This window comes from Medicago sativa, chromosome 3 (genome assembly GCF_051527215.1).
Source record: "Medicago sativa cultivar Bolivia chromosome 3, Bolivia_mono, whole genome shotgun sequence".
Taxonomy (NCBI): Eukaryota; Viridiplantae; Streptophyta; class Magnoliopsida; order Fabales; family Fabaceae; genus Medicago; species Medicago sativa.
In genome coordinates this window covers 68,306,874-68,333,210 of record NC_140751.1, presented here as the reverse complement: position 1 = coordinate 68,333,210, position 26,337 = coordinate 68,306,874, and the positions used below count along the sequence as shown (strand labels likewise).

Sequence of the window (26,337 nt, the reverse complement as noted above, 5' to 3'; positions counted from 1 at the left end):
CGAGAGTGTATATCAATTAAACTTTTTTTTCTCCTTCTAATACTATCTTTTTTTCTAATTCTTTAAATTTATCTTTCACATATCATTAATAAATAATAAAATGATAGAATAATTTTACTTTGTGATATAAAATTAATAAGCCTAATGTTAACTTGTGCCTCAAGGCACAAGTTAAGAAGTAAAAATAGAAATGTTTTGTTGTAATTAATGTATTTGAATTTAACTTTTTGACTTTTAACTAATTGAATGCACAAAATTTAAGAAACAATTTCTATCTTTAGGTTGCTTAACATGTGCCCTAAGGGCACAATTTAACATGACCCAATTAATAATGACATTATTTTGAAGATGGTAAATTACATTTCCTAGACAGTGAAGGATATTTATTCGTTTCTGATTCTTTGTTTTCCAAACGGCACACTCTCCACTGACACTCGTCCTCTCAAACAACCAAATTTCTTCTTTTGGTAAACAACCTTTCATTATCATTATCAATCAAACAAACAAATTCATATACATTTTCACCTTATTCCTTGAATCACCTTCACTACAAGGCACGTACCTCTTCCTTCTCTTCATTTTCACTCTGTTTTTCTCTTTTTTTTTGTTTTGTTTTGTTTTTGTTTTTGTTTGTAATAATGTAGTAGTAGTATCTTACAGCTTATTCGATTTTCTTTGTTTCGTTCTTCTTTCTGTATAATCGTCACTGCTATTTTCTCTTATTTTGCTTTTCTTCACCTACTACTACTCTTGATCAACGTACTTGAGTTGAAGCTTTTTTTAAAAAGCTCTCATTTTTATTTTTTACCCCCCTTTTTGCTTCTCCAGGACAAAAATGGGGAAAAGGAACAACAAAAAAAGAAAGGAAGAAATGGCTGAAGATTATTGCTTTTTCTGCAAAGATGGTGGTGAATTGAGACTCTGTGATTTCAGGTACTAGCTTTACTTCTTCTGAAAACATCATTATTCATTGCATGTTATTTTCTTATTTTCTAAAATAATAAATAATCATTTTCACTATTTTACCACATTTTTCTCTGTGTGTGGTCTTAGTTGAAGATTTTCACAAATTTTGGTTTTTGACTTTGTTTTTATGGTTGATTAAAGGAATTGCCTTAAAACCTATCATGCTAAATGTGTGGACCAAGATGATTCCTTTTTGAAGAATGACGATTATTGGTGTTGTGGTAAGTGCTTTAATGTATATTTTTGCCTCTATTATAGGGCATCCAATTACATTTACTTTAATTTGTTCTTGTGGTACATATTTATGCATTTGATACCGCCATGACAATCCACTGTCTTATATGTTTCTGGAAAATATGCTCTTGTCCTAGTATTGCTTTCGAACACTCTATATATTGTTTGAATCTACATGTCCTGAATTTTGATTCTATAAAAAATGCTTGATATGTTGGTGTTTTATCTGTCTTCAATTCTAAGAGATTTCACGATTTATGTGGTATATTTTTTATTTTCGTGGTGTTGCGATAGAACACTGCCCCCAGAATTGACAACCTTGTATAAATTTTTTAACCTGTTTTTGTTGTTGTTAGATATAAAGTTAGTTATATCAGTTAGCTATCCTAGTTGGTTAATTAGATTAGTAGGTTCTCATCACTGGCAATGGGGCGAGCAAATTTGAACATCGACCCCTTAGGCTTCTCATCGCCGATACACTGCTTCCGCTGATAAACCTGGAAGCTGAGGTACGGAGTGGAGTAGTTAATTCAGATGTTGGATCAGGACAGAGTACAGCAATGGATTGGAGACTCTCCTCCTTGACCGTAAGAGCTGCGTTGCCAATTGCACTGGTGGTCTCGTGGCAATGGATACCCTGCTTATTGATCTTGCAGAGCGTTCAAGTATTTGTTGTCATTTGAATTTCTTCTGGCCTAGTTTTCCTTTCTGTTCATTTGATCTGTGCATCTCTTTGATGGTATAAGAGGCGAGGGAGGCAAGAAATTGGTTATCCTTCTTAGGGGCATTCTCAGTTTTGAAGGATTCAGTGGTGGTTTCTTTTCTGTCATGGTTTTCTGAGATGTTGGAAGTTGAGCCAAAACAGTAGCAAGTGATCTACTTTCTTGCTTTAGTATAATTTCAATTGGACTGTTACATTTTTTAAAGATCCTAAATAGCAAGCACGTTCACATCCAGGCAGATGCAGAATAAACAGCGATAAATAAGCTTGAGGCTGTAGTGTCAATAGGACACTTTTGATTTTGACACCTTTTTAATTTTAGAATCTTCGTTTTTCCTTGAAATGGAAATGCTGTTGGTGATGGCATTATTGTAAGAAGCTGTGACTAGTGAACGTTGTGAGTTTTGTTGTGGATGATGGGGTCTCCATTGAAATGAATTAAAGATCAGGCAATATCAATACAGAAAAGGAAAATATAAATCAATGAGAAGTTTCTAAAAAAAATTGAGAAAGAAAGTAGTGGAATAATTATATCTCTGATACCATATTTCTAACTAACCAATTAATATAACTAACTGATATAACTAACTATATCTTATAGCTGCTGTGATTAAATACATTCTTTTTTTTGTTTTCTTTGTCTTTTCATGTTTAAGAGAAAATGGCAAAATGTATTTTAATTATTTTGACGCTGAATGAATTTTGAATAATTTTATATAGGTTCCCACTATTGCTACATATGCCGTAGAAAACCGAAGTTTATGTGCTTGTGCTGCCCAAAAGCTGTTTGTGGAAATTGCTACAATGATGCTGAATTTGCTACTGTCAAAAGAAACAAAGGATTTTGTGGGCACTGCTCAAAGCTTGCATTTCTAATTGAAGAAAATGCTGAGGTTGATTCTGATGGGGTAAGATATTCATTTCAATCATGCCTTATGTTTTGTGCAGCAAAAGAAGGAAACAGAAACCTGGAACAGTATGTGGAATCCTAAATTTGAAAACCTTGCTATTTGTTTAGCATTTATGTATATTTACAATTTAATACTTTTTTGGCTCAAATTGCCGATGTTTTTTTGTTAGAGTTTGCAATTAAAACTATACACGATTGTTATGCTAGGACTATAAATAACACAGATACTTGTTTTCTGTTTTTTTTTTTTTTTTCTGTTCGCTGTTTTAGGAAAATCTTGCAAGTGTTTTGTTTTTATGTGTTTAAACTTTAAAACAGCAAACATGTTCTATTTATCTTTGAAAAAGAATCCTAGATTGGCCAACAGGTTCATCACTGTTATTCTTTGTACAAGTTTAAATCATTTCTGAAAACAGTAACAAGAATCAATTTGGCCCTATATGTTTGACTTCTATTGAATCAGTGCAGAAAATAAAAATACTTTTTGAATGTGGGTTACTTATTGGATTGTGATGAATGGAATGTTTCACTGTACTGAATAAAATTTCAGAATGAGCCTAGTTATAAAATAAAATTTTACCTTATAAAATTGACACTTTAATGGATTGTGATTGGATTGATATTTTTCTCATTGAACTTTAATAATGTTTTATTTCATTCTTTTCTTGGTTGGAAACTCGGAATTGAGTAAAGAAGTTCATCTCTTTATCCAGACGGTATACAATTTTCTTTCTCCATGTATCTTATAATTACATGCTTTTTCATTTGCAGGAAAAGATAGATATGAAAGATCCAGCTACATTTGAAAGTTACTTTTTAGTGTATTATGAATATATCAAAAAGAAAGAAGGGCTGAGTTCTCAGCAAGTTCATATTGCCCGTGACATCATTAAAAATGTAAAAAACAAGTGTGACTTGGATCCATATGAAATAGGTGAGGGGGAAGATGTTGGTGACTCTGATGCGAGTTACTTTTTAGGTTCTGATTGTGATGACCTAGATGACACGGCCGGAGTTAAATCGGTGAGGAGAAAGAAGTGCATGAAATCAATAAAAGGAAAAGCAGTAAAAGAGAAGAACAATGACTTTGTTGGATGGGGTTCAAGAAGTCTCATAGATTTTCTTAAAAATATCGGTAGAGACACGACAAAAGCATTAACTGAAAATGATGTTGCTTCAATAATCATTGATTATTGCAATAAAAACAACCTTTTTGACTCCAAGAAAAAGAGGAAGATAATCTGTGATGCTAAGTTAAGGGTTTTACTACGGAGGAAATCCGTAAACAAAAACAGCATACAAAACCTTCTGGCATCACATTTTGCAGAGAATGTTGAGGGAACGGATGATATCATCTGTGGTTCAGAAGAAATGGATAATAACAAATCATTCAAATTTCCAAAGCAGAGAAATTTGAACTCGGCTACAAAATCTTGTCAGAGTGTAGTTTCTGAAAAACTTCCAAGTGGATATGCAGCTATAACTAGTTCAAACCTAAAGCTTGTCTACTTGAAGAGGAGTTTAATCGAGGAGCTTAGGAAGCAACCAGAAACCTTTGATGACAAAGTGTTGGGATGTTTTGTTAGAACCAAATCCGACCCAAATGACTATTTACAGAAGAATTCCCATCTTCTCTTGCAAGTAATAGGTAATCTTGATCATCACTAGAAGTTACTGGTCTTAAAAAATCAACCATAATTTTTTTATTAGAAGTGTAGCTGTGACTTAAATAAAGAGAAATGGAATATTAAGAACTGAGGATATTGAAACAGACAATTTTATTATAGAATCAAGTTAGAGAAGATGTTGTATAGATTTCTCTATTGTGTGAAATGGCTCAAGTATATGCCCTGACTGTCTTTCTTTTTTCAAATTTGACTCAAAATTGAACTACCATTTTTTATTCTGATTGTGCAGTGTTAAATTTTTCAGTGCAGTATATTTAAGACATAAATTTGATTAAGCACATGACAACTTTGATTTTGCTTCATGATTTTGTATATTCTTTTAAGTAGAAGTGGATCAAATGTGTAATTTTGACAGAAATCTGCTTTAATTGTTAGAAAGAGAATGTTAACTCAAAGCTTTCATTGGTACGTAGGAAGAAAATATTGCACATAACTAAGTCATACATTGTATCCAAAACACCTTGGAAATAGAAAATGAAGTATAAACTTGTAAGGTTAAAGCACAATGTTCTTTCTTGGCATATTACATTGCTGCAGAAGAAAGAAAACATTATTGATGTTCTTTTACAAGCTACCATACTTTTCTTATATGCATACATTGATATATGTATCCATATCACAGGAATTAACAGATCCAACAAAACCAACCAAGAAATTCTGCTCCAGCTCTCTAATGTGCCAAAAGATGTACCTATCAGCAAAATATCTGATGATGACTTTTCTGAGGTATTAATACTGTGATAACTGCTAACAGTATTTTCTGCCGCAATATTCTCCATTTATGAAACCTGGTTGCAATCATAGTAGCTTCCAAGTAAAAGTGGAAACTTATTTTCTAAACCATATTTCTATAAGATGTTGAATATACTCTTTCCTGCATTAAGAGCATAGCTGGGTTTCTGATGTGAAGGTGGTTATTTGATATAGATTTCAAAGTTTGTTGATGTTATCCGGTATTATTTGGGTATCCATATTCGTCTAGGAAATTATGGCTAGGTTATGTATTCTGCTGTAAAGCATAAACTCACCCATGTTGTTCATGTATAGTCCATAGATTCCTAATTGTCAGCACTATATCTGCAGGAAGAATGTCAAGATCTGTATCAGAGAATGGCAAATGGTCTGCTCAAAAAGCCAACTATAGTAAGTTTGCTGTGTGTGAGTGATTTAGTATTTAGTATGTGCCATAAAACAAAATTATACTTGATCATCTGATCAGATATGAATAAGGTCCCTGTAAATCTTTTCAGATTTTAATAGTAAGAATTTATTATTATGTGGTGCAATATTATGAGGGCTGTACTAGAAAATAAAATATCTTAAAAAGAAAGGGTAATGAAGTTCATTTAATAATATAGTAATAATAGTATTACATCCAAGGAAGATCCTTTGCATTACATATACATCAGGTATCCATAGATCAAGTTTGAGACTTAAGCTAGAGTATTTTAATATTTGTAGCTATATACTAGTCTACTACTATACCAATTTCTTCAAAATCTATCCTTCAGTTAATGCTATTCGCATGTTTAAACTATTCTTTCGCCTGAATATAAATGCAATGGAACCTTGCCTTACCACATGCTGGATAATATCTCATGTTCATATTATGCTTGGTAAAGCCAATACATGTTTTGACTCTTCTGCGTTGAAGTCAAAGCCCAATTTCTTCCATTGTAGTAATCATAGAAAGCTATATCTATGCATGGATAATATCTCATGTTCATATTATGCTTGGTAAATTAAAATGTAAAGGTAGTAGCCAATACATGTTGACTCTTCTGCGTTGAAGTCAAAGCCCAATTTCTTCCATTGTAGTAATCATAGAAAGCTATATCTATGCATGGTTATTAGAGCCTGTCTTTTCACCTCACATCCAATATAACATTCTTTAATATGCAATGTCATGTGATTGAAGTCAACGGCATAGAGAAGGTCCATTGAACTGATGGGAAAAGGAGAGGGGTCACATGTCATATGCTGTAAATCATAGGGAAGAAGCAATATCACCAACAACTTCTTGAGAAACAGAGGCATACTAGAGATGCAATGCTACACAATCTAGGTGTTGTTGGTTTTAGTTTTGTATCAGAAACTTTCATTTTTTTTTTCCTGACATTTTAGACAACGTTGATTTTATGGGATTTCCCTTGTGTGAGCCATGTTTTCTTATGAGTAAGAATTTGATTTGTTAAATAATAATTTATTGAGTTTGTATGACCAAACCATAACCACTTTTGTGTTTCACAGCTGGAGCTTGAGCAGAAAGCTAGAACTCTGCATGAAGATATTACAAAGCATGTATGTCGCATATTAATATTATTGTGTTGTGTAATATAATCCCTTTTTTCTATTTCTAAGATAGAGCTCAATATAATTCAAAGTGATATTTCTTCAAATCTAGGGCTTATGAAATCATGAATTCAACAAGGAAAAAAGCTCTGTTACTATTTTCCAACATTTAAAAGCCTAATAATACATGCATATAATTTACATTCACATATTGGTGAAATTTACTTGAGCTCATGCCAGGAGGCAGTATACCTCAAAATCAAACTGAAAATTTAAAATCTGCTCTTTAGTTATCGCTTCAATCCTTTATCCCCAATAGCTCATTTGTCTAATGGCTTATTAACATCATTGAGCATTTCTGCTTTCTTTATGGTATAAAAGAACCTCTGATCTATCATATTTTGTTACTGATATTGGTCTTTCTCTTCTGCTTTATATGGCAGTGGATCTCAAGGGAGATTGCGTTGTTAAGAAATCGTATTGATCTGTCCAATGAAAAGGGATGGAGGAGAGAATATCCTTTCATGATATTTTTATTAATGTTGCGTCATATTAGAAGCTAAAGGCCAAAATGTTGTGAATTATTATTTATTAATTTGTTCCAAATTTAATGCTGACAATTTGCACCTTAACCATATTTCCATACACTTGCTCAGTACATGGACCAGAAACAGAAGCTTGAGAATCCATCAGAACAATCACGTTTATTAGGTGAAATCCCAAAAGTAATTCCTGAAATGGCTGATACCAATCTTTCCCCAGAAAAATCCTCAAGAAAAGATAAGGTTGAGCAAATTGATTTGCCAGAATTAGTCATTGGAGAGACTTGTAACTCTGGAGCAGATTTTCTAGGTCTGTCAGGCTTTCCTATCCATACTCCCTTTTCTTTCATATATCGGAGGTCATTATATTATATTTTTTGATGTTTATTATGCACAAGAGGCATCACTTTCACTTGGTTATACATAATCTAATGGTGATGTTTCTATTATTTCGTTCCTGTGTTTGATTCCCTTATTGAGGTTTTTCACACAGGAGAAAGTTCATGTGCCACTAATTTAGTTAATGTTTCTACCAAGTATGTATAGAATGCAGCTCACAATATCTTGTGATATTTTTCATTACTTAGGTCCAAAAACTCCAGTGAAAAATAACCAAGATGATACAACCTTTCCTGCCACTGTCCATACTGCTTCCCAAACAAAAGACACTTCTCAAAACCTGATTCAATATACCATGAAAAGCCGAGATGATTGCAAGCATGCACTCCTTAAAGAATCAAACTCTGATCATCAGAGCTTAAAATGTGGCTCTCCTGAACCAAGTAACACTATATCTGCTTCTGATGATGTAGATTGCAGAAATCTGAATACTAACATGGATGTCAATCAGACAGTAAAGGAAAGTCAAAGCGTTATGGTTGCTGATCCTGTTAAGCCGACTGTCAATGATGTTATTGTGTTAAGTGACAGTGATGAAGAGGATGTTAGTATTAAAGTCACTTCAGCAGAAAGAAAGGGAGTGGTGAGATCTGATGTTTCCATTTGGCATTGTTCGGGCATTCGAGGCGGTGGAACAAAAGGGCCTTTTTCAATGTCTGTACTCAAACGCTGGAGCGAATCTGCCACTTCTTCTCCCTTAAACTACAAGGTCTGGAAGACAGGTGAGAGTGAAAGAGAGGCAATACTTCTCAGGGATGCACTTAAGCTGTTTTTTCCCTAATGTGAAAGTAAATCAAAATGAAGGGAAATCATCTCTATTTAATAACATCACCAGTGTTGATAATTAGTAGAGTTATATACTTTTGGTTTTCACCAAATAGCTGCCTGTTTGAAATGCTGCTAGTGAATAAGTAGTACTTTATCCTCTGACAGTTTGTGAGAGATGGAACAAATTTCGATTATGATTTTTATTACTCTTGTGAATCTCTAACATGTTTTAATTTTCTTGTACTCCTTGTCATACAATTTGAGCACAAACTCAAACCTGTGATGTTTTTGAAGTTGTCAAACTGCTAACTGTCCCCACATTAAATCCATGAATTTCACAAATCCAAATACATTGAATGTTTTTTTTCTTTGTACCTTCCATCGTGCTATTGACTAATTTTGTAAAGTTCTCTAAAGCAACAATATTATAATAAACTTAGCAAAAGGAAATAGAACAATCTAATCTAACCTTTTTTTTGGGTTACACTATTTGAATGTTCACCAATTTTTATTTTTATGATTTACTTGTTATCTTTGATAAAAATATTTCCTTCTAATTAATAAACATAATTATTTTCGGTTACTTGTTCTAATCAGTTTTCAGTAAGTTATATATTTTAAAAATAATAATTGGTGACTACACATTTCATTACAAGGCAGAAGCAAATATGCACTCTGGCCATACATGAATCCAGTGTCAATTCATGAGGTATAGGAACTATAAGCGCCTTCATTCTATGACTTTAAGCCAAGGGGCTACTGCAAAACATCCTTTCCTTTCTATCAATAACTTTCCTCTCATATATATTAGACCTGATCCATGCTCCTCTTGGATTTATAACACCTTTCTCAACTTCATGTGAACTTTGACTGCAATTTTAACTTACACGCCCATCAAAAGTTGGTAGAGAATTTCATCTATCTCAGTTATTTTCAACCCTATATATTACACCAGATACCCATCAAAGTGCTTTGTAGAATGTGTTTAGGAATCAATTTATTAGCTAAAATTTTAGCAATCATACTATGAGTACATTCATTCAGCCCTTTTTGAATACATTCTTCTTTATACATAAAGAAATGATTGGAGGTAGAAGAGTTAGGATTCGGATTGTTACCCTTTGGTGTGTATGTAGAGGTTGTTAACAAAGTGTAGAACTCAGGTAAAGAAGGAAACGAAAGTGTAGAGAGCAAGGAGAGACAAGACAAGAGAGTAGAAGAAGAAGCAAGAGAGTGAAAGAGGAAAAAACGTAAAGGATACTATGGTAATTAGAGGCAATAAGAAAAATCTTCACGACATAAGCCAATTTACATATTTGTAGACATATGTTGTTTCATGCTATTGATATGTTGATGTTGTGAGTTGATGGCGGATACATTGTTTTTGTTTTAACGAATTTGAATTTGTACTGTGTTGCTGCACTGTATTAATTTAAATGAATTAATATTATTTATTTTTGTCAAAAAATTAAAACGAAGATTTATATATAAGGATGGAGGGAGTAGACGACATAACATACTAGAAATTCACATGAGAAATTCTACTTTGATCACAAGCATAAATAAATAGTGTTTAAGCATACACACAACAAAAGATTTTTTCTAATAATAAAAAAGAAATTGATAATAAAATAATTTAATATTTTGATAAAGTTTGACCAAATATTATACCTAAAAAACAAGTTTGACCAAATACTATTCATTTATGTTAATGACATGTCTCAAATCTCAATTCACATTTCCCCAAAAGCCTATTAATAAGTGTTTTTTTATTGAGAAATAATATTTTTAAATTTAATTTATGACAACTTTCTCGGCACATTATATTTTTACTTTATCTCTATTAATTTAGTTTTCGTGTCAATATGTAAAACTATGGTTGTCAAATAAGTTGTTAATCAATAGTTGTTCAAATAACACATTTCTTTCTTTCAAAAAGAAAAAATTAACACATTTCTTTTTAGGAGAATGCTAACTAGTGTCCCAAACGTCAAAAAAAAAAAACTAGTGTCCCAACGAAATTGGTTAAGCAACTAAAACAAGTAAGTTTTTAGTAAAAAGTAGTATAATCATTACTTGGTCAAATGTAACATCTTACATTACCAAGATAAAACTTCTACTTCTGAATTCCTTAACCATTGCCCTTAGGACATTGGTCAGCAAAACCTTTCTTTCTTTTTTTTATTAGTGTTGTTGGAGGGTGTGGTTATGGTGCATAAGGATATCCTTATGCACCGTGCATAATTGTTTTCTACACCCAACATAATTGCTTTCTACATCCCAGGTGAAAGCTTAAGTCCAACCCATTATGCACCTAGCCCAACAGAATTCCTTCTTACACCCCAAAGAAAAACAAATTCCTCATTGCTTCATCTTTTTGGCGCCAAATGGACCCCACCAAATTAAAATCTCATCTTCCCCTGTAGCATTGATATTTCATTTCATAAATATACAAACCTACTTCACTTTCTCAAGTACGGGTGCGGCGACACCGCCACTCCACCGCAAAATGGTGAATTGACAACATAGGCATATATGGCCTCAAGCATGTGCAAGTTTATATATACTGAGTTATAGATACAAGTTTATCTAAACTGAATTATATATGAGTTCAAAAACTATAGTATGAAATTGTGCCCTTCAGCATCATGTAACTGCACACTCATTATCAATTGCACCACGCCTTTAATATAAAGGTCTATACTGCATTCCTTCAAAAATTAGAGAAGATTGCAAGCATCATGTAACTGCACACTCATTATCAGTTGCACCACGCCTTTAATATAAAGGTCTATACTGCATTCCTTCAAAAATTAGAGAAGATTGCAAAACTGAATAGTACACATTTTGATAGTTTTCAATGTGAAACCAAAATGGTTTTGTAATAAAAAAAAATGTGATAAACATTAAATTAAATCATTATTAAGTAACCACTTAATAGTACACACTTATAACCTATTAAATAATTGTCAAATGGTAAATAAAATAAAAGAATAGTGAAAATTATTATTGATAAATGGTTTTAAATAAAAACTAGGGGTAATTATCATTTTGGTCCCTACAAAATGGCGACCTTGTAAGTTTAGTCCTTACTTAATTTTAATAGCATTTTTAATCCCTACAAAAAATTCCTGCACTCAATATTAGTCCTTACTCAATCCAAATTTGTTTAATTTATGCTTAAACTCTTAAGTTTTTCAACAATTTTTTTACAGGCGTGTTAAGAACGTTATTAAAAGGTCCTCCGAAAAAAATATCGCAAAAATTTGATTCCTACGTCCATATTTTTGTTACTTATATATTAAACTTTTGTCGTTTTAAAAAATTCATATTTAATTTATTTTATGTTAAAAAATTATACTCCCTCCGTTTCAAAATGAGTGTCGTTTTAGGTATTTACACACATATTAAGAAATGCAATGATTAAAAGAAAGAGAATGGTTATTTTACCAAATTATCCTTATTAACTATTGGTTAGTTTTAAAAGTAATACTTTGGAAGTAGTGTGCAGAGTATTAATTGAAGGGTACAATTGAAAAGAAAAGGTTATTATTGCATTGGAAACTGAAAGCGACATTCATTTTGAAACAAATTTTTTTGGCTAAAGCGACACTCATTTTGAAACGGAAGGAGTAGATTTTAGTAAATGAACCGTTCATAGTGTTCTAAACTTGTATAAAAAGAATCGTTAAAAAATTTAAGAGTTTAAGGATAATTAAACAAAATTTATTTTAGCAGGGACTAAAATTATAAGTAAATTTTTTTTTGTAGGGATTAAAAATGCTATTAAAATTAAGTAAGGACTAAACTTACAAGGTTGCAATTTTGTAGGGACCAAAAACATAATTAACCCTAAAAACTATTACTGAAACCATAAGTATGGTTCAATGGTTTTGATAGTGTTCTATGCGAAACCAAACTAACTGTCTAATGGTTTTGTTACAACCTATAATCATGAATACGTAACAACAAAGAATATGAATGTTATAATTTTCAATAACAAGTGCTCCACAACAAGTGCTCCTAAAAGAATAGTGAAAATCATTATTGATAAATAGTTTTAAATAAAAACTATTGTTGAAACCATAAGTATGGTTTAATGGTTTTGATAGTGTTCTTTGTGAAACCAAACTAATTGTCTAATGGTTTTGCAGTGGAAATGGTTTATGTGGGTTGGACTCCAAAAAAGTGGTCAATTTGGTCCCTCAATCAATATAAACACCAAAAATATTCTCTCTCTTCTAATAACATATCAAAACCAAAAAAAATTACAAAAGTTATGAACATTCATATGAACATTCATATGTGTTCATCATAAGCCTTCACATATTTTTCCAGAAATCAACACAATAACAGATCCGATATCAATACAACCGAACCCTTTTACACTCAAATCTGTCACTAACAACACCGAGCCTTCAAGCTTCACATACAAGCCAAAATCGACTTTGAAAGGAGAAGAAGAACTCGATTCTGGCTCACAAATTATCAACCGATTCGTATTCTCTCAACAGTAACGCAAGCTTGTTCGGATCGAATTCGTACAACAACAACAAATCGGTTCAAGGCTCAACAGATCCGAGTCACGTGAAAAGAGAAGGAGTTCGTGTTGCACAAATCGGACGGGTACAACATTGATAAGAACAGATCCAGTATCGATTCAAGGACGAATGTTCATCTTCTTTGTTTCCAGTTCGTTTCTCCAGAAAAGTTTAGAGGAATGTAGAGAGAGATGGGGAAATGTAGAGCTGAAGCACAAGATTATAACACGTGTCTCTTATCTGACGGTTGTGATATGTTTATGCATGGTGCATAAGGAAATGACTTATGCATCATAACTTTTGCCGTTGTTGGAGAGTGTATCTGTAGCACAGCAGTAATAAAATCTTTTTTTTTTTGACAAGAGCAGTAATAAAATCTGTGATAAGTAATAATAATGATGATTTTCGGACAAATTCACCACCTTCCACTCACTCACTCAGTCACTCAGTCACTTTCACCTTTTAGTATAGCCCATCCATTTATTTATTTATTGATGTAACAAATTCACACAAATACATTTTCATTCACTTTCGTAACGCTTCAAACGTTCCTTACAAGGTAATATCTCTTCTTCTACTCTCTCTCTCTAAAAAAAATTCTTCAATTAACGTTTTCGTTTGTTTCGTTATTCTTTCTGTAAAATCGATCACATTTTCGTTTTCTTCACCTACACGGTTGAGTTATTGTACGTTTCATAAAAGGTGACATTTTTATTTCTAAGATCGAAAGATGGGAAAAAAGAATTACAAAAGAAAAAAGGAAGAGATCGCTGAAGAATGGTGCTTTGTTTGCAAAGATGGTGGTGAATTGAGAGTCTGTGATTTCAGGTATATATCTTCTCAAAACATCAATGCATGTTATTTTTAATTTTTTTAATTTTTTTTGTATAATTAATTAATTTCAATATTGTAGTAGATTTTACTCTTTATGTTCTCTCAGCTGAAAATTTTCACAAACTTTAGGTCATTATAATTTTCATGCATATATTTAGGTATCTTCAACATCAATGCATGTTATCATTACGATCATGATCTACTAACTTGATCATAGTTATAAGCCCTAAAAACTATTTTTCAGGTCTTCATAGTGATGTTTGCATGAGTTTGTGATATTTTTAGGGATCATCACCTACTATACCCATTTTACTCTCTTTGTTTTAAATTAATCATATAGTTTTTTTTTTTCGTTTAAAATTTTCTTATTTACTGAAATTTTATTAGGTTTTCAATGAAATTAATTTTTTATTTTGTTTTTCCCCCAAATAAGTAGTGTGTTCTGTTCATACTCCAAAGTCATTACATGAAACTGATTGAGTAACATTTATTTATTGTTAGTATCCCTGACACAACACATGTGAAGGAAGGCGTGTTCGACATTGACATGCGTGTGTGTGATCATGTTCATTTAATTGACTTTTTCAAACTTTTACCCGTGTTTGTAGCAATGTCGTATTCGGTGTCCGTGCCCGCGCTTCATAGATTTGTTACGCCCATCATTGTTTTGCTTAATCAGTGATGAAAAAATCTTAAACATTGATTAATATGAAACAAATTTTGTAACATTAATATAAGGAAATTGAGTGATATCATATGTAAATTTTGAGTGATATCAAACTAAAACATTTATCATATCATCTGCTTGTTTGCTGTTTTTATAATTGGTAGCAGTCATTTCATACTTGTTTCTTATCTTGCATGTGCTTGGCATTACAAAAAACAGGATAACTGTGAAGTAATTTTCACAAAGAAGTTGCTGGTATTTAGGTTATATTTATTTAATTTTTGTTGATCGATTTGTTGTTTTTATGAAGCAAAGCTTGGTCATCACTATCATTAGTATGTTTTACTATTGGATACTTGGATCATTTTGCAATGACATTTTTGTGTGACTTTCTTTTTTATGGTTGATTAAAGGGATTGCCTTAAAACCTATCATGCTAAATGCTTGGGTCATGATGCTTCCTTTATGGAGAATGACAATAATTGGTGTTGTGGTAAGCTGCTTCATCTTTTATTTTTGCCTTTACCGTTGGAAATTCAATTACATTTCCTTTACTTTTGTTGGTGTGGTACACATTTATGAATTTGATACCACCATGACAATTAGCCATCTTGTATGTTTCTTGAAAATATGCTCTTGCCCGAGTTTAGATTTCAAACACTCTATATGCATATCCTGAATCCTGATTATCTCAAAAATGCTTGAGAAGTTGGTGTTATGTTTCTCTTCAACTCTAAGAGATTTTACTTTTTATGCGATATATTTATTTAGTTCCTAACATTGCTGTAGAAAACTGCACCAGAATTGACAGCCTCGTTAACTTTTTAAACAGTGTTGGTTGTTGCGATTAAATTCATTCTTTATTATGTTTTCTTTGTCTGTTCCTGTTTAAGAAAATATGGCAAAATGTATTTTAATTACTTTGATGGTGAATGACTTTTGAATAATTTTTATAGGTTCCCATTATTGCTACCTTTGCGGTAGAGCATCAAAGTTTATGTGCTTGTGTTGCCCAATAGCTGTTTGTGGAAGATGCTTCTATGATGCTGAATTTGCCACTGTCAAAAGAAACAAAGGATTTTGTAGGCACTGCTCAAAACTTGCATTTCTAATTGAGACAGATGCTGATGTTGATTCTGATGGGGTGAGATATTTTTTTCAATCATGCCTTATATTATGTCCAGCAAAAGAAACAGCAACCTGCAACAATATGCGGAATTCTAAAGAAACAAAAACCAGGCCGTATAAATTTTCTCTTTCTCTGTATATCTTGTAATTATGTGCTTTTTCTTTTGCAGGAGAAGATAGATATGAGAGATCCAGATACAGTTGAAAGTTACTTTTTAGAATATTATCAAGTTATCAAAGAAAGAGAAGGGCTGAATTCTCAGGATATTTACATTGCCCGTGACATCGTTAAAAATGGGAAAAACAAGCGTGACTTGGATCCGTATGAAATAGGTGAGGGGCAAGATGATACTGGTGATTCTGATGTGAGCAACTTTATAGGATCTGATTGTGACGACTTCGATGGCACGTCAAGAGTTAAATCAGTGAAGAGAAAGAAGTGTACGAAAAAGCTCAAATCAATAAATGGGAAAGTAGCGAAAGATAAGAAAAAGGATTTTGTAGGATGGGGTTCAAGAAGTCTCATAGATTTTCTTAAAAATATTGGTAGAGACACGGCCAAAGCTTTTTCCGAAATTGAAGTTGCTTCGATCGTCAATGATTACTGCCACAAAAACCAGCTTTTTGACCCCAAGAAAAAGAAGATAATCTGTGATGCAAATTTAAAAACTTTGCTGAGGCGGAAAACAGTTAAAAAGAACAACATACAGAAGCTTCTTGCATCTCATTTTGTTGATAATTTTGAAGAAACTGATAGTAGTTCAGAAGAAAGGGATGACAATCAGGCATTCAAATTTCGAAAGCACGGAAATTTGAATTCAACTATAAAATCTTGTCAGAATGTACGTTCGGAAGAGCTGCCAAGTGGATTTGCAGCTATAGTTAGTTCAAACATAAAACTTGTCTACCTGAAGAGGAGCTTAATTGAGGAGCTTTTGAAGCAACCAGAAACCGATGGCAATGTGTTGGGAAGTTATGTTAGAATCAAATCCGACCCAAATGACTATTTACAGAAGAATTCTCATCTGCTCGTACAAGTCAAAGGTAATCTTGGTCTTCGCTTAAAGTTACTGGACTGAAAAAATAAACCATACAATTTTTTATTAAAAGTTAAGTAGTTAGTTTTGTTAGCTTCAGATTTTCAAGTACAGACTATCATATTCTCATTTTTCTTGGTCTTATTTCTAAAATCTTGTTTTTGCTTCATGATTAAATGTATTCTTTTAAGTAGAAGAGGATCATGCATGTAATTTTGATAGCAATATGCTTTAATTGGTACAAAAGAATATTGCACACGACTAAGTCATACATTGCTGCAGAAGGAAGTCAACATGAGTGACCTTTTATTTGCTATCATACTTTTCTTATATGCATACATTGACATATGTATCCATATCACAGGAATCAACAGATCATCAAAGCAAGATGACATCAACCAAGAAATTCTGCTCCGGCTTTCTAATGTGCCGAAAGATGTACCTATCAGCCAAATTTCTGATGTTGACTTTTCTGAGGTATTATTACTTTGCCAACAATATTTTCTGATGCAATATCCCCCAATTCTGAATCCTGGTTGCAATCAAAGTAGTATTTTCCAAGTTAAAATGAAACTAATTTTCTAAACCATTTTTCTATTAGATGTTGAATATACTGTATTATTTCCTGAGTAAGAGCATAGCTGGGTATCTGATGTGGAGGTCATTATTTGTTATTGATTTCAAAATTTGTTGATGTTATCCGATATGATTTGTGTATCCATATTCTTCAAAAAAAATATGCCTATGATTTGTGTAACACTCACCCTAGTTGGTCCTAATCATAAGCATTATATCTGCAGGAAGAATGTCAAGATCTGTATCAGAGAATGACAAATGGTCTGCCCCAAAAGCCAACTATAGTAAGTTCTCTGTGTGTGAGTGATTTAGTATGTGCCATAAGAAAAAATTATGCTTGGTCATTTGATCGGATATAAATAAGGTCCCTGTAAATCTTTTCAGATTTTAATAGTAAGAATTTATTATTATGTGGTGCAATATTATGGGGATGTACTAGAAAATATCTTAAAAAGAAATGGTAAATGAAGTTTACTTAATAACATAGTAATAAAAGTAATACTTCTACAGAAGCTTCTTTGCAGTACATATAGTCATATACATCAGGTATCCATAGATCAAGATTGAAATTTAAGCTAGAGCATATTAAGCTAGTCTACCATTATACCAATTTCTTCAAAATCTAGCCTTAAACTAATGCTGTTCACTTGTTTCAACTATTCTAATATTCATTATTTTGTTTGATAATTAAAATGTAAAGGTCTTTCAAAAAAAAAAAAATTAAAATGTAAAGGTAGTAGCCAGTGCATGTTTTGACTCTTTGACATTGAAGTCAAAGTCTATTTCTTCCATTGTAAAAACCATAGAAAGCTATATGTCCACATGGTTCTTCCATTGAGAAACAGAAGCATACTATAGATTTATTGCCACACAATCTAGGCGTTTTTATTTTTTGTTTTCTCTCAGAATCTTTAAAAAAAAAAATTTGTCATTTTAAATGACATTGATGTTATGGTTATTCCCTTGTGTGAGAATTGTATTCATTATGAATAAGAATCAATTTGTTAAATATTAACTGATTGACTTTGTTGTGACCAAATGATAACCACCGTTGTGTTTCACAGCTGGAGCTTGAGAAGAAAGCCAGAACTCTGCATGAAGATATCACAAAGCATGTATGTGGCATATCAATATTATTGTGTTGTGTAATATAATCCCTTTTTCAATTGTAAAGATAGAGCTCAATATAATTCAAGGTAAAGTTTCTTGCAATCTAGCATGTGAACATGGGCTATGAATCATGAAATTTAAAAACGGCAAAAACTCTCATTCTATTTCCCAACGTACAAAAAAATTATTGTACATGCATAGAATTTACATTCACATAATTGTGATATTTACTTAAGAATGTGCCAGGAGGCGGTAAATCTACAAAACAAACTGGAAATTAAGAATCTTCCCTTAAGTTATCCCTCCCATCCTTTAATTTGTCTAATGCTTATTAACATTATTGAACATTTCTGTTTGCTTTGGAGTATAAAAGAACCTCTGATCTATCATATTTTGTCTGTTTGCTTTGGAGTATAAAAGAACCTCTGATCTATCATATTTTGTTACTGATAATTGTCTTTATTCTGCTTTATATGGCAGTGGATCTCAAGGGAGATAGAATTGTTACGAAATCGTATTGATCGGGCCAATGAAAAGGGATGGAGGAGAGAATATCCTTTTGTGATGTTTTTATTAATGTTACCTCATATTAAAAGCTAAAGGGAAAAATGTTGTGAATTGGTAATATGTTCCCTAATTTAATGCCGACAATTTGTGCCTTAACCATTTTTCCATACACTTGCTCAGTACATGGACCAAAAACAGAAGCTTGAGTCTGCATCCGAACAATCACGTTTATTAAGCGAAATTCCGAAAGTAATTCCTGAACTGGTTGGTACTAATCTGTCACCAGAAGATTCCTCAAGAAAAGATATGCTAGAGCAAAAGGATTTGCCAGAATTACCCATTGGAGAGACTTGTGACACTTTTGGAAAATACTCCACACATGATGGTTTTGCCCAGTGTCTGGATAAGAGAGCAGATGTTGTAGGTTTGTGAGGCTTTCCTACTCTCTCTTAATATATCTATTTTGTGCTTCAACTACCTCCATTTTTTAACAATCTTTATATAGGATTCTTGATATTGCATCTGTCATTTTCTTCACATTGTCATTGCATTGAGATTCTCTCTACAGTGACAACTTAGAAATCAAATATATTGGCTGGTGTTAATAACCGCATTCATGTGCTGCTTCTTGCATTCTTCCTTTTAATGTTGTTTGTTTTCCATTTCTCACCACCGATGTACTCCGATTATCACAGTCCGAGTTCAATATAATATATCCTTTAATGTTTTATTATGCTCCAGAGGATCACTTTCACTTATTTATAATCTAGTCGTGATATTTTTTTTTTTATTATTTTGTTCCTATATTTGATTCACTAATTGAAGTTCTTCACATAGAAAAAAGTTAACGTGCAACTAATTTCATTTAAGTTTTTACTTTTTACCAAGTACGTGTAAAATGTATCTCACTATATCCTGTGTTATTTTTCATGACTTAGGTCCAAAAACTCCAGGGAAAAATAACCAGGATGATCCAGCCTTTCCTGCTACTGGCGAACAATTATCTGTCTTTAATGATTCTCAAGAGAAAGATGATGGCAAGCCTGCATTCCTTAAAGAATCAAACTCTAATTGTCAGACCTTAAACCCAGGAAAATGTGGCTTGCCTCAATCAAGTAACACTATATCTGCTTCTGATGATGTGGATTGCAGAAATCTGAGTACTAACATGGATGCCAATCATGAAGTAAAGGAAAGGAGAAGCGTTACGGTTGCTGATCCCATTAAGGTGATCGTCAATGATGCTACAGGGTTAAGTGACAGTGATGAAGAAGATGTGAGTATTGAAGTAACTTCATCTGGAAGAAAGGGAGTAGAGAGTATTGATATTCCTATTTGGCACTGTTCAGGTGTTCGTGGCTGTGGAACAAGAGGGCCGTTTCCAATGTCTGTACTCAAACACTGGAGTGAATTGGATTCCACCTATGCTCCCTTAGACTTCAAGGTCTGGAGGACGGGTGAGAGTGAAAGAGAGGCAATGCTTCTGAGGGATGCACTTAAGCTCTTTTTTCCTTGATGTCAAAGGATAAAAAAGTACTTTATCCTTTGACACTTTGTGAGATCGAAAAATTTGCCAGTATAATTCTTATTTCTCATGTCAATCTCTAACATGTTCTTATTTCTTGCACTCCTTGTCATACAATCTGAGTAGAGACTCAACTCAGTGATGTTTTTGAAGTTGTCAAACTGCTAACTGTCCGCACCGAAAATCCAAAAATTTCACAAATCCAAACACATGCAATGTTTTTGAACATCAAAATAGTGACTCCAAATGTGTTTATCTCTTATCTCTATTTTTCATAAAATTATGATCAGGTTTCAACCATTATCCACAGTTTCATGGAGTACAATAAATTTTCAAGAATTTTATATTTTTAAAATTTATGACTGCATAATTCACATTTTACTGCATAAGCAAACAAGTGAAGCTAGATAAGAGAAAAATGATTTAAAGCTAGCAGACTATGGTTTATTGTTGACATATTAAATCACAAACAATCAAACAACTTATTGATCATATGTATATATTTTAAAAGAGACATCTTATTGCTCAAAAAAAAAAAAAAAGAGACATCTTATCTTATCTTATTGGTCAGTTGATTTAGAAACTAAAAATGGACTAAAAAGTGTGACAATTTGTTTTCACTTGATTCGTACAGGCGGTGGTCCTAGATTGAGTTTGAATGTCTAAAGAATATTTTCCTGTGAATTTCATTAAAAAATACAAAAATTAAATTAAAAATAGGGATCAAAAGTAGTGATTGAAAATTTTATAGGGACTAAAAGTTGAAGGAAAAATTTAGAGGGACTAAAACGAAAAGTTGACATATTTATTGGGACCAAAAACATATTTAACCCTAGATTTAAAACTAAGCCTAAATCATTATGATGAATATAATAAAGGGTTAATTATGTTTCTAGTCCCTATAAAATAGCGACCTTGTAAGTTTAGTCCCTACTTAATTTTAATAGCATTTTTAGTCCCTATAAAAAAAATTACTTATAATTTTAGTCCCTGCTAAAACAAAGTTTGATTAATTATCCTTAAACTCTTAAATTTTTGAACGATTTTTTTTGAGACAAGATTGGAACACTATGAAAGGTTCGTTTACTAAAATTTAGAATTTTCTGACATGAAATGAATTAAATATGAATTTTTTAAAACGACAAAAGTTAAAGATAAAAAGTAATAAAATCTGGATGTAGAAATCAAATTTTGCAATAATGTTTTGCGGACGAACTTTTAGTAATGTTCTAAACATGTCTGCAAAAAATTGTTCAAAAATTTAAGAGTTTAAGCATAAATTAAACAAATTTGAATTGAGTAGGGACTAATACTCAGTGCAGAAAACAAAATTAGGGACTAAAAATGCTATTAAAATTAAGTAGGGACTAAACTTACAAGGTCGCTATTTTATAGGGACTAGAAACATAATTAACCCTATAATAAATAGAGGGTTTTTCCTCAAAAATAAATAGAGGGTTTTATGTTACAGTAGATAACAAGCACGATTAAAAGAATCGAAAAGTCGAAGGAGATCGGGAAAAACGAACGTACGTGATCGACATAAGCAATCCGGTAAACTCTGTAGTTTCTTTTTTTTTTTTTTTTTATAGTTATATATGCTGTTTGTTTTGTGTTGGTAGAAAGTAGCAACTTTAGTATTATTATGGGTTTGGTGGAATTCGATTTTTGATTTTTTTTTTTTTTTTAATTCATGCTCTTGTGTGCTGGTAGAGACATCTATCTGCATGTGTGAGCTGATGGGGTTGTCGGATTTCTCTGTTACGACTTAGAATCATGTTTTTTTTTTTTTATTTCAAAACCATTTATTTACTACAAACAAACCACAACATGCATGTATGCATTTGTGGTTCTGTTATATTGACTGATCCGTGTATTCCTCTATTCTACATCATCTATGTATTATGATTATGATTATGATTATGATTATGATTTCATTGTTTCTTTGTAAACTGTAGGTTTAAAAAGATGTTGTATTCAGACGAGGGTGTCTACATTGGTAACATCAAGAATGGACTTGCTCATGGCAAAGGAAAGTACACACGGTTTGATGATGGATCAATATATGAGGGTGATTGGGTTGATGGAGATAAGACAGGGAAAGGACTATTCATAGAGCCATCAGGAGACAAGTATGAGGGTGAATTCTTTGGGAATTGCCGTCATGGCAATGGCACCCAAACTTATAAGAATGGAGGTAGCTACATTGGAAATTGGAAAAATGATAAAAGAGATGGAAGAGGGATTGAGACTTCGGCTAATGGTGATGTTTTTGATGGTTGTTGGTCAAATGATTTTGTACATGGATATGGAGTTTCTAGATTTGCAAATGGGGATGTCTACATTGGAAATTGGACTTGTGGTGATGTTTTTGATGGTTGTCGATCAATTGCGCTTCATGGATTTGGAGTTTATAGATATGCAAATTGGGCTGTCTATATCGGAATTTGGAAAAAAAAATGAAAGGGATGGATCAGGGATTATGAGTTGGGATACTGGTGATGTCTTCTATGGTTGTTGGTCAAATGGACTTCAACATGGATATGGAGTTTATAGATCCGCAAATGGGGATGTCTCCACTGGAAATTGGAAAACAGGGAAAATGGATGTTGGGAGATGGTTTTTCGATTGCACTAATGGTGATGTTTTTTATCGTTGTATGTCAAATGGACTTAGACATGGATTTGGAGTTTATAGATTTTCAAATGGTGATGTCTACATTGGAAATTTGACAAAAGACAAAATGGATGAAACATGGATTATGAGTTGGGCTGCTGGTGATGTCTTTGATGGTTGTTGGTCAAATGTACTTATACATGGATATGGAGTTTATAGATATGCTAACGAGGATGTCGATATTGGTAACTTCATGAGTAAACTTCTCCATGACAATGGAAAATACACACGCTCAATTGGAACGATAAACGAGGGTGATTGGGTTGTTAAAAAAGTGACAGAGAAAGGCCTGAAGATATGGGCCCTTCAAAATCCCGATGGTTCCACTTCATTGCAGATTTCAAATAAAGGTAAGTCTGAGGCATCTGGTCTGAGCCCTTTGGTTATCAAAAGGGAATATATGCAAGGAGTTCTTATTGTGGAGAAAATCAGACCGTATTCAGAAGTAACACATAATAATAATAATAACAACAACAAAAAACAGGGTGCATTTAGTGCGAAGAAAGCAAAGAAGAGATCGTGCATATGGGCAATTTTGAAGACCATCAAAGCTATTATATGAATCTTAATCTGCAACTTGGCATCAGGTAAATTATTTGATCTTTAAAAAAAGTATTATGGAAAATTTGATATAGTATTGGTGGTTACCACTATTATCACCTTTCTTTCAACTGTTCTATACTTAACTATTTTATAATCATGCATGGCCTTATGTAGAAAATCATTTGACTTATAGGGTAGATGGCTTCAATTGTTTTTAAAAAATGTTTGGACGGTTTGAAAAAAATGCACACTTGCTTCTTGATTCCCCAAATCAGATTAGTATAAGAAATAATTTATAATATAGGTTGTGTTTAACACTGACATGAACATTTTGTTATGGATAGAGAATGTAAACAGATTAAGAGGTACACAAATTCCACAAGAAAATCCGAAGGGGTTCAGTTTTTCCACTCATCATTGATTAAGAGCGTAATCCAGATGGGAGGCTATTTAGTATTTAGTTTGCTTCTCTGTTCACTTTTGACTCATATCAACTTCATGTCTGAAGTATGATTATTAGTTTCAACTTATTCAGGATGATTAGAGACCAGATAAAACAGTAATATGACTTTTTTTGTTTTGACGCAAGAAACATGAATAATTAAATAGGAATGAAGAACGTGATAGGTACTCGAGAGTGTTATGGGGTGCCCAAGTCTCACACTCAATAGAATGGGATGCTTGGTGGAGTGTTTAAGTGCCTCTTTGGTAGCTAGCTTTTAGGGAGGGTTCCTCAAGTGCTTAGATACAAGTCAGAATGATGTGATATTTTGTTGAAAATGTGTATAGAACTTTTTCATGTTTTCTTTATGACAACCTGCAATTTAATTTTTCTTAGAAATTTTTACGCACCTCTTACCTGTTGAGATCTGCAATGAAGATGGTAAATTACTAATCAGGAAGCCAGAAAATTATTTTTTGATGTTAGTTAATTAGGCTGCTGAAATTTTGATTGTTCGAGCATCTAATGACATGTTGATAGGGCCAAGACTTGCCCAAACTTGATGGTAAGCCAAATTATATCCAAATTATATTACAAACTATTAGCTTCCGAAATTGAAGTATGAAAACTTTCTTACATGTATCTGCCATGTATATTTTGACCTGTGGCTGAGACAAATAGAGTTTGGGAAAAACATTCAGTCTGGTGTATGACTGTTCAGTTATGGAGTATCGGATTATATACCTTTTTTTTATAATAAAAAAAACTCTAGGCATATTGGGGGACGTGTCCGATAGGATAAGGATACCGCGACAAAAATCATGAATATGTGCAACACATGTACTTTGTGTATATAACATCTATTCTCATGTTCACCAATGTTTTATTTTTCCTATGCAGAGATCATGACGATGCGAAATGGTGATCTGATATAAATACAAACACTACCAATGGACATAATGATGAGGGAGGACTAGATGGTACAGGCGATGAAGATGGAGAGCAGCTTTTTTCATTTGAACTCCATTCTGCAGTTTCAATTTTGGATTTCATTACTCACTAGCACTTATTCTCATAACATCTTAACTTGTTACATATTATTTTATTTATCTTATTATTCACTAGCACTAATTCTCAAAAAACATCTCGGCGTGTTGGATATTAGAAGTGACAGACATCTTATTCACATTTTTAGTTTTGTTGAGATTTCAAAACATTCATCACGATTCCTATATTAGGCCAAGTCTATTAACTCTATTTCTTTCATAGCTTGATAGCTTGAGTGAAATTCCTTGTAGTTAGTTGGTTGTGTGATTGTTGATTTTTAATGCTTGCTGCCATATTCTTGTTGCAAGTTTTCCTTTGTGCATGAGATCCTTGTTTTATTAACTTAGGGAGCTTGATGTAATTTTTAGCTTCATTACATAGTTAAATCATTGAACACCTTGATGAGCACATTAATATTAAAAAGTGGAAATCTGATTGGTTTCAATTTCTTCTGAGTTCTCACTCATAAAACTGATAATTTAGTCTCATTCAAGATGCTGGGGTTATAAAACATCAACGAATGTTAACTCATAAGGCTTGTTTATCAAATAAAATGGTATTCCTCGTTCAGTGTTCCCCGTATGCTAAGATTCGATGAATCACAATCTATTTCTCATCCATCGTACAGGATTTGAATGAAACATGTATCATTTGTACAATTGTTTATCATCTCAACATATACAAGGTTATTTTAACAAAAGCCATCGGTTGAACAATTTTGAGAGGGAAAGTTGGGAAATTGTTGCTGGTGAAATTAGAATGGTGGTGCATGCTTCAGTGACTATCTTGATAAAGCAGGGACACATATCCTTATAGCATTGTGTTGGGGAGAAATCCACGTCTTCTACCACATCACTAACAACAGTAATAGGCAACTCCCTGTTTTTTTCTTTGTCCACCTCTTCAAGATATAGTACTTGAGCATTGATTTAACATCCATATGAATAAATACGTTTAAAGTTTAAACAATGACAGGAGCAACAAATTAAAATTCTAATCCAAATCAAATGACACTTGCCACTCTCCTCGATCCCTTGCCATGGAAATAACAAAATCAAATGATGATGTTTGTAAGTTTATGCTCTTCACAAAACAGATTTCAAACAGCTGATATTCATGTTGGAATAGATCAAAGATAATGGGAGTATAAATTTCATACATTTGTTGTAAGATATGAGTTATCG

General features: G+C 32.6%; 2 protein-coding genes and 1 pseudogene across 5 annotated transcripts; all 3 read left to right on the top strand.

Annotated features, from left to right (window-relative positions):
* Nucleotides 1–407: 407 nt before the first annotated feature.
* LOC146939508 (uncharacterized protein At5g08430-like) lies at nucleotides 408–8,736 on the top strand. 2 transcript variants are annotated; one of them, XM_085753147.1, is made up of 11 exons: nucleotides 408–554; nucleotides 829–933; nucleotides 1,108–1,187; nucleotides 2,642–2,829; nucleotides 3,603–4,479; nucleotides 5,142–5,245; nucleotides 5,603–5,662; nucleotides 6,770–6,820; nucleotides 7,255–7,326; nucleotides 7,459–7,663; nucleotides 8,166–8,736. In XM_085753147.1, the coding sequence occupies exons 2-11, from the start codon at nucleotides 836–838 to the stop codon at nucleotides 8,531–8,533; spliced, it is 2,103 nt and encodes a 700-aa protein (XP_085609273.1). In that variant the 5' UTR covers nucleotides 408–554; nucleotides 829–835; the 3' UTR covers nucleotides 8,534–8,736. The 2 variants fall into 2 exon arrangements, with proteins under 2 accessions (XP_085609273.1, XP_085609272.1); XM_085753146.1 differs by having other exon boundaries at nucleotides 7,941–8,736.
* Nucleotides 8,737–13,551: 4,815 nt separating this feature from the next.
* Nucleotides 13,552–20,521, top strand: LOC146939507 (uncharacterized protein At5g08430-like). 2 transcript variants are annotated; one of them, XM_085753144.1, is made up of 11 exons: nucleotides 13,552–13,620; nucleotides 13,784–13,889; nucleotides 14,976–15,055; nucleotides 15,519–15,706; nucleotides 15,861–16,734; nucleotides 17,092–17,204; nucleotides 17,528–17,587; nucleotides 18,368–18,418; nucleotides 18,894–18,965; nucleotides 19,092–19,344; nucleotides 19,859–20,521. In XM_085753144.1, exons 2-11 carry the CDS (start codon nucleotides 13,792–13,794, stop codon nucleotides 20,434–20,436), a joined length of 2,367 nt encoding a protein of 788 aa, XP_085609270.1. In that variant the 5' UTR covers nucleotides 13,552–13,620; nucleotides 13,784–13,791; the 3' UTR covers nucleotides 20,437–20,521. The 2 variants fall into 2 exon arrangements, with proteins under 2 accessions (XP_085609270.1, XP_085609269.1); XM_085753143.1 differs by lacking the exon at nucleotides 13,552–13,620 and having other exon boundaries at nucleotides 13,689–13,889.
* A 1,354-nt stretch (nucleotides 20,522–21,875) lies between these two features.
* LOC146939506 (uncharacterized) lies at nucleotides 21,876–25,223 on the top strand (annotated as a pseudogene). The gene is made up of 3 exons (XR_015031671.1): nucleotides 21,876–21,999; nucleotides 22,404–23,708; nucleotides 25,007–25,223. The product of XR_015031671.1 is annotated as an uncharacterized LOC146939506 (transcript).
* Nucleotides 25,224–26,337: the final 1,114 nt, after the last annotated feature.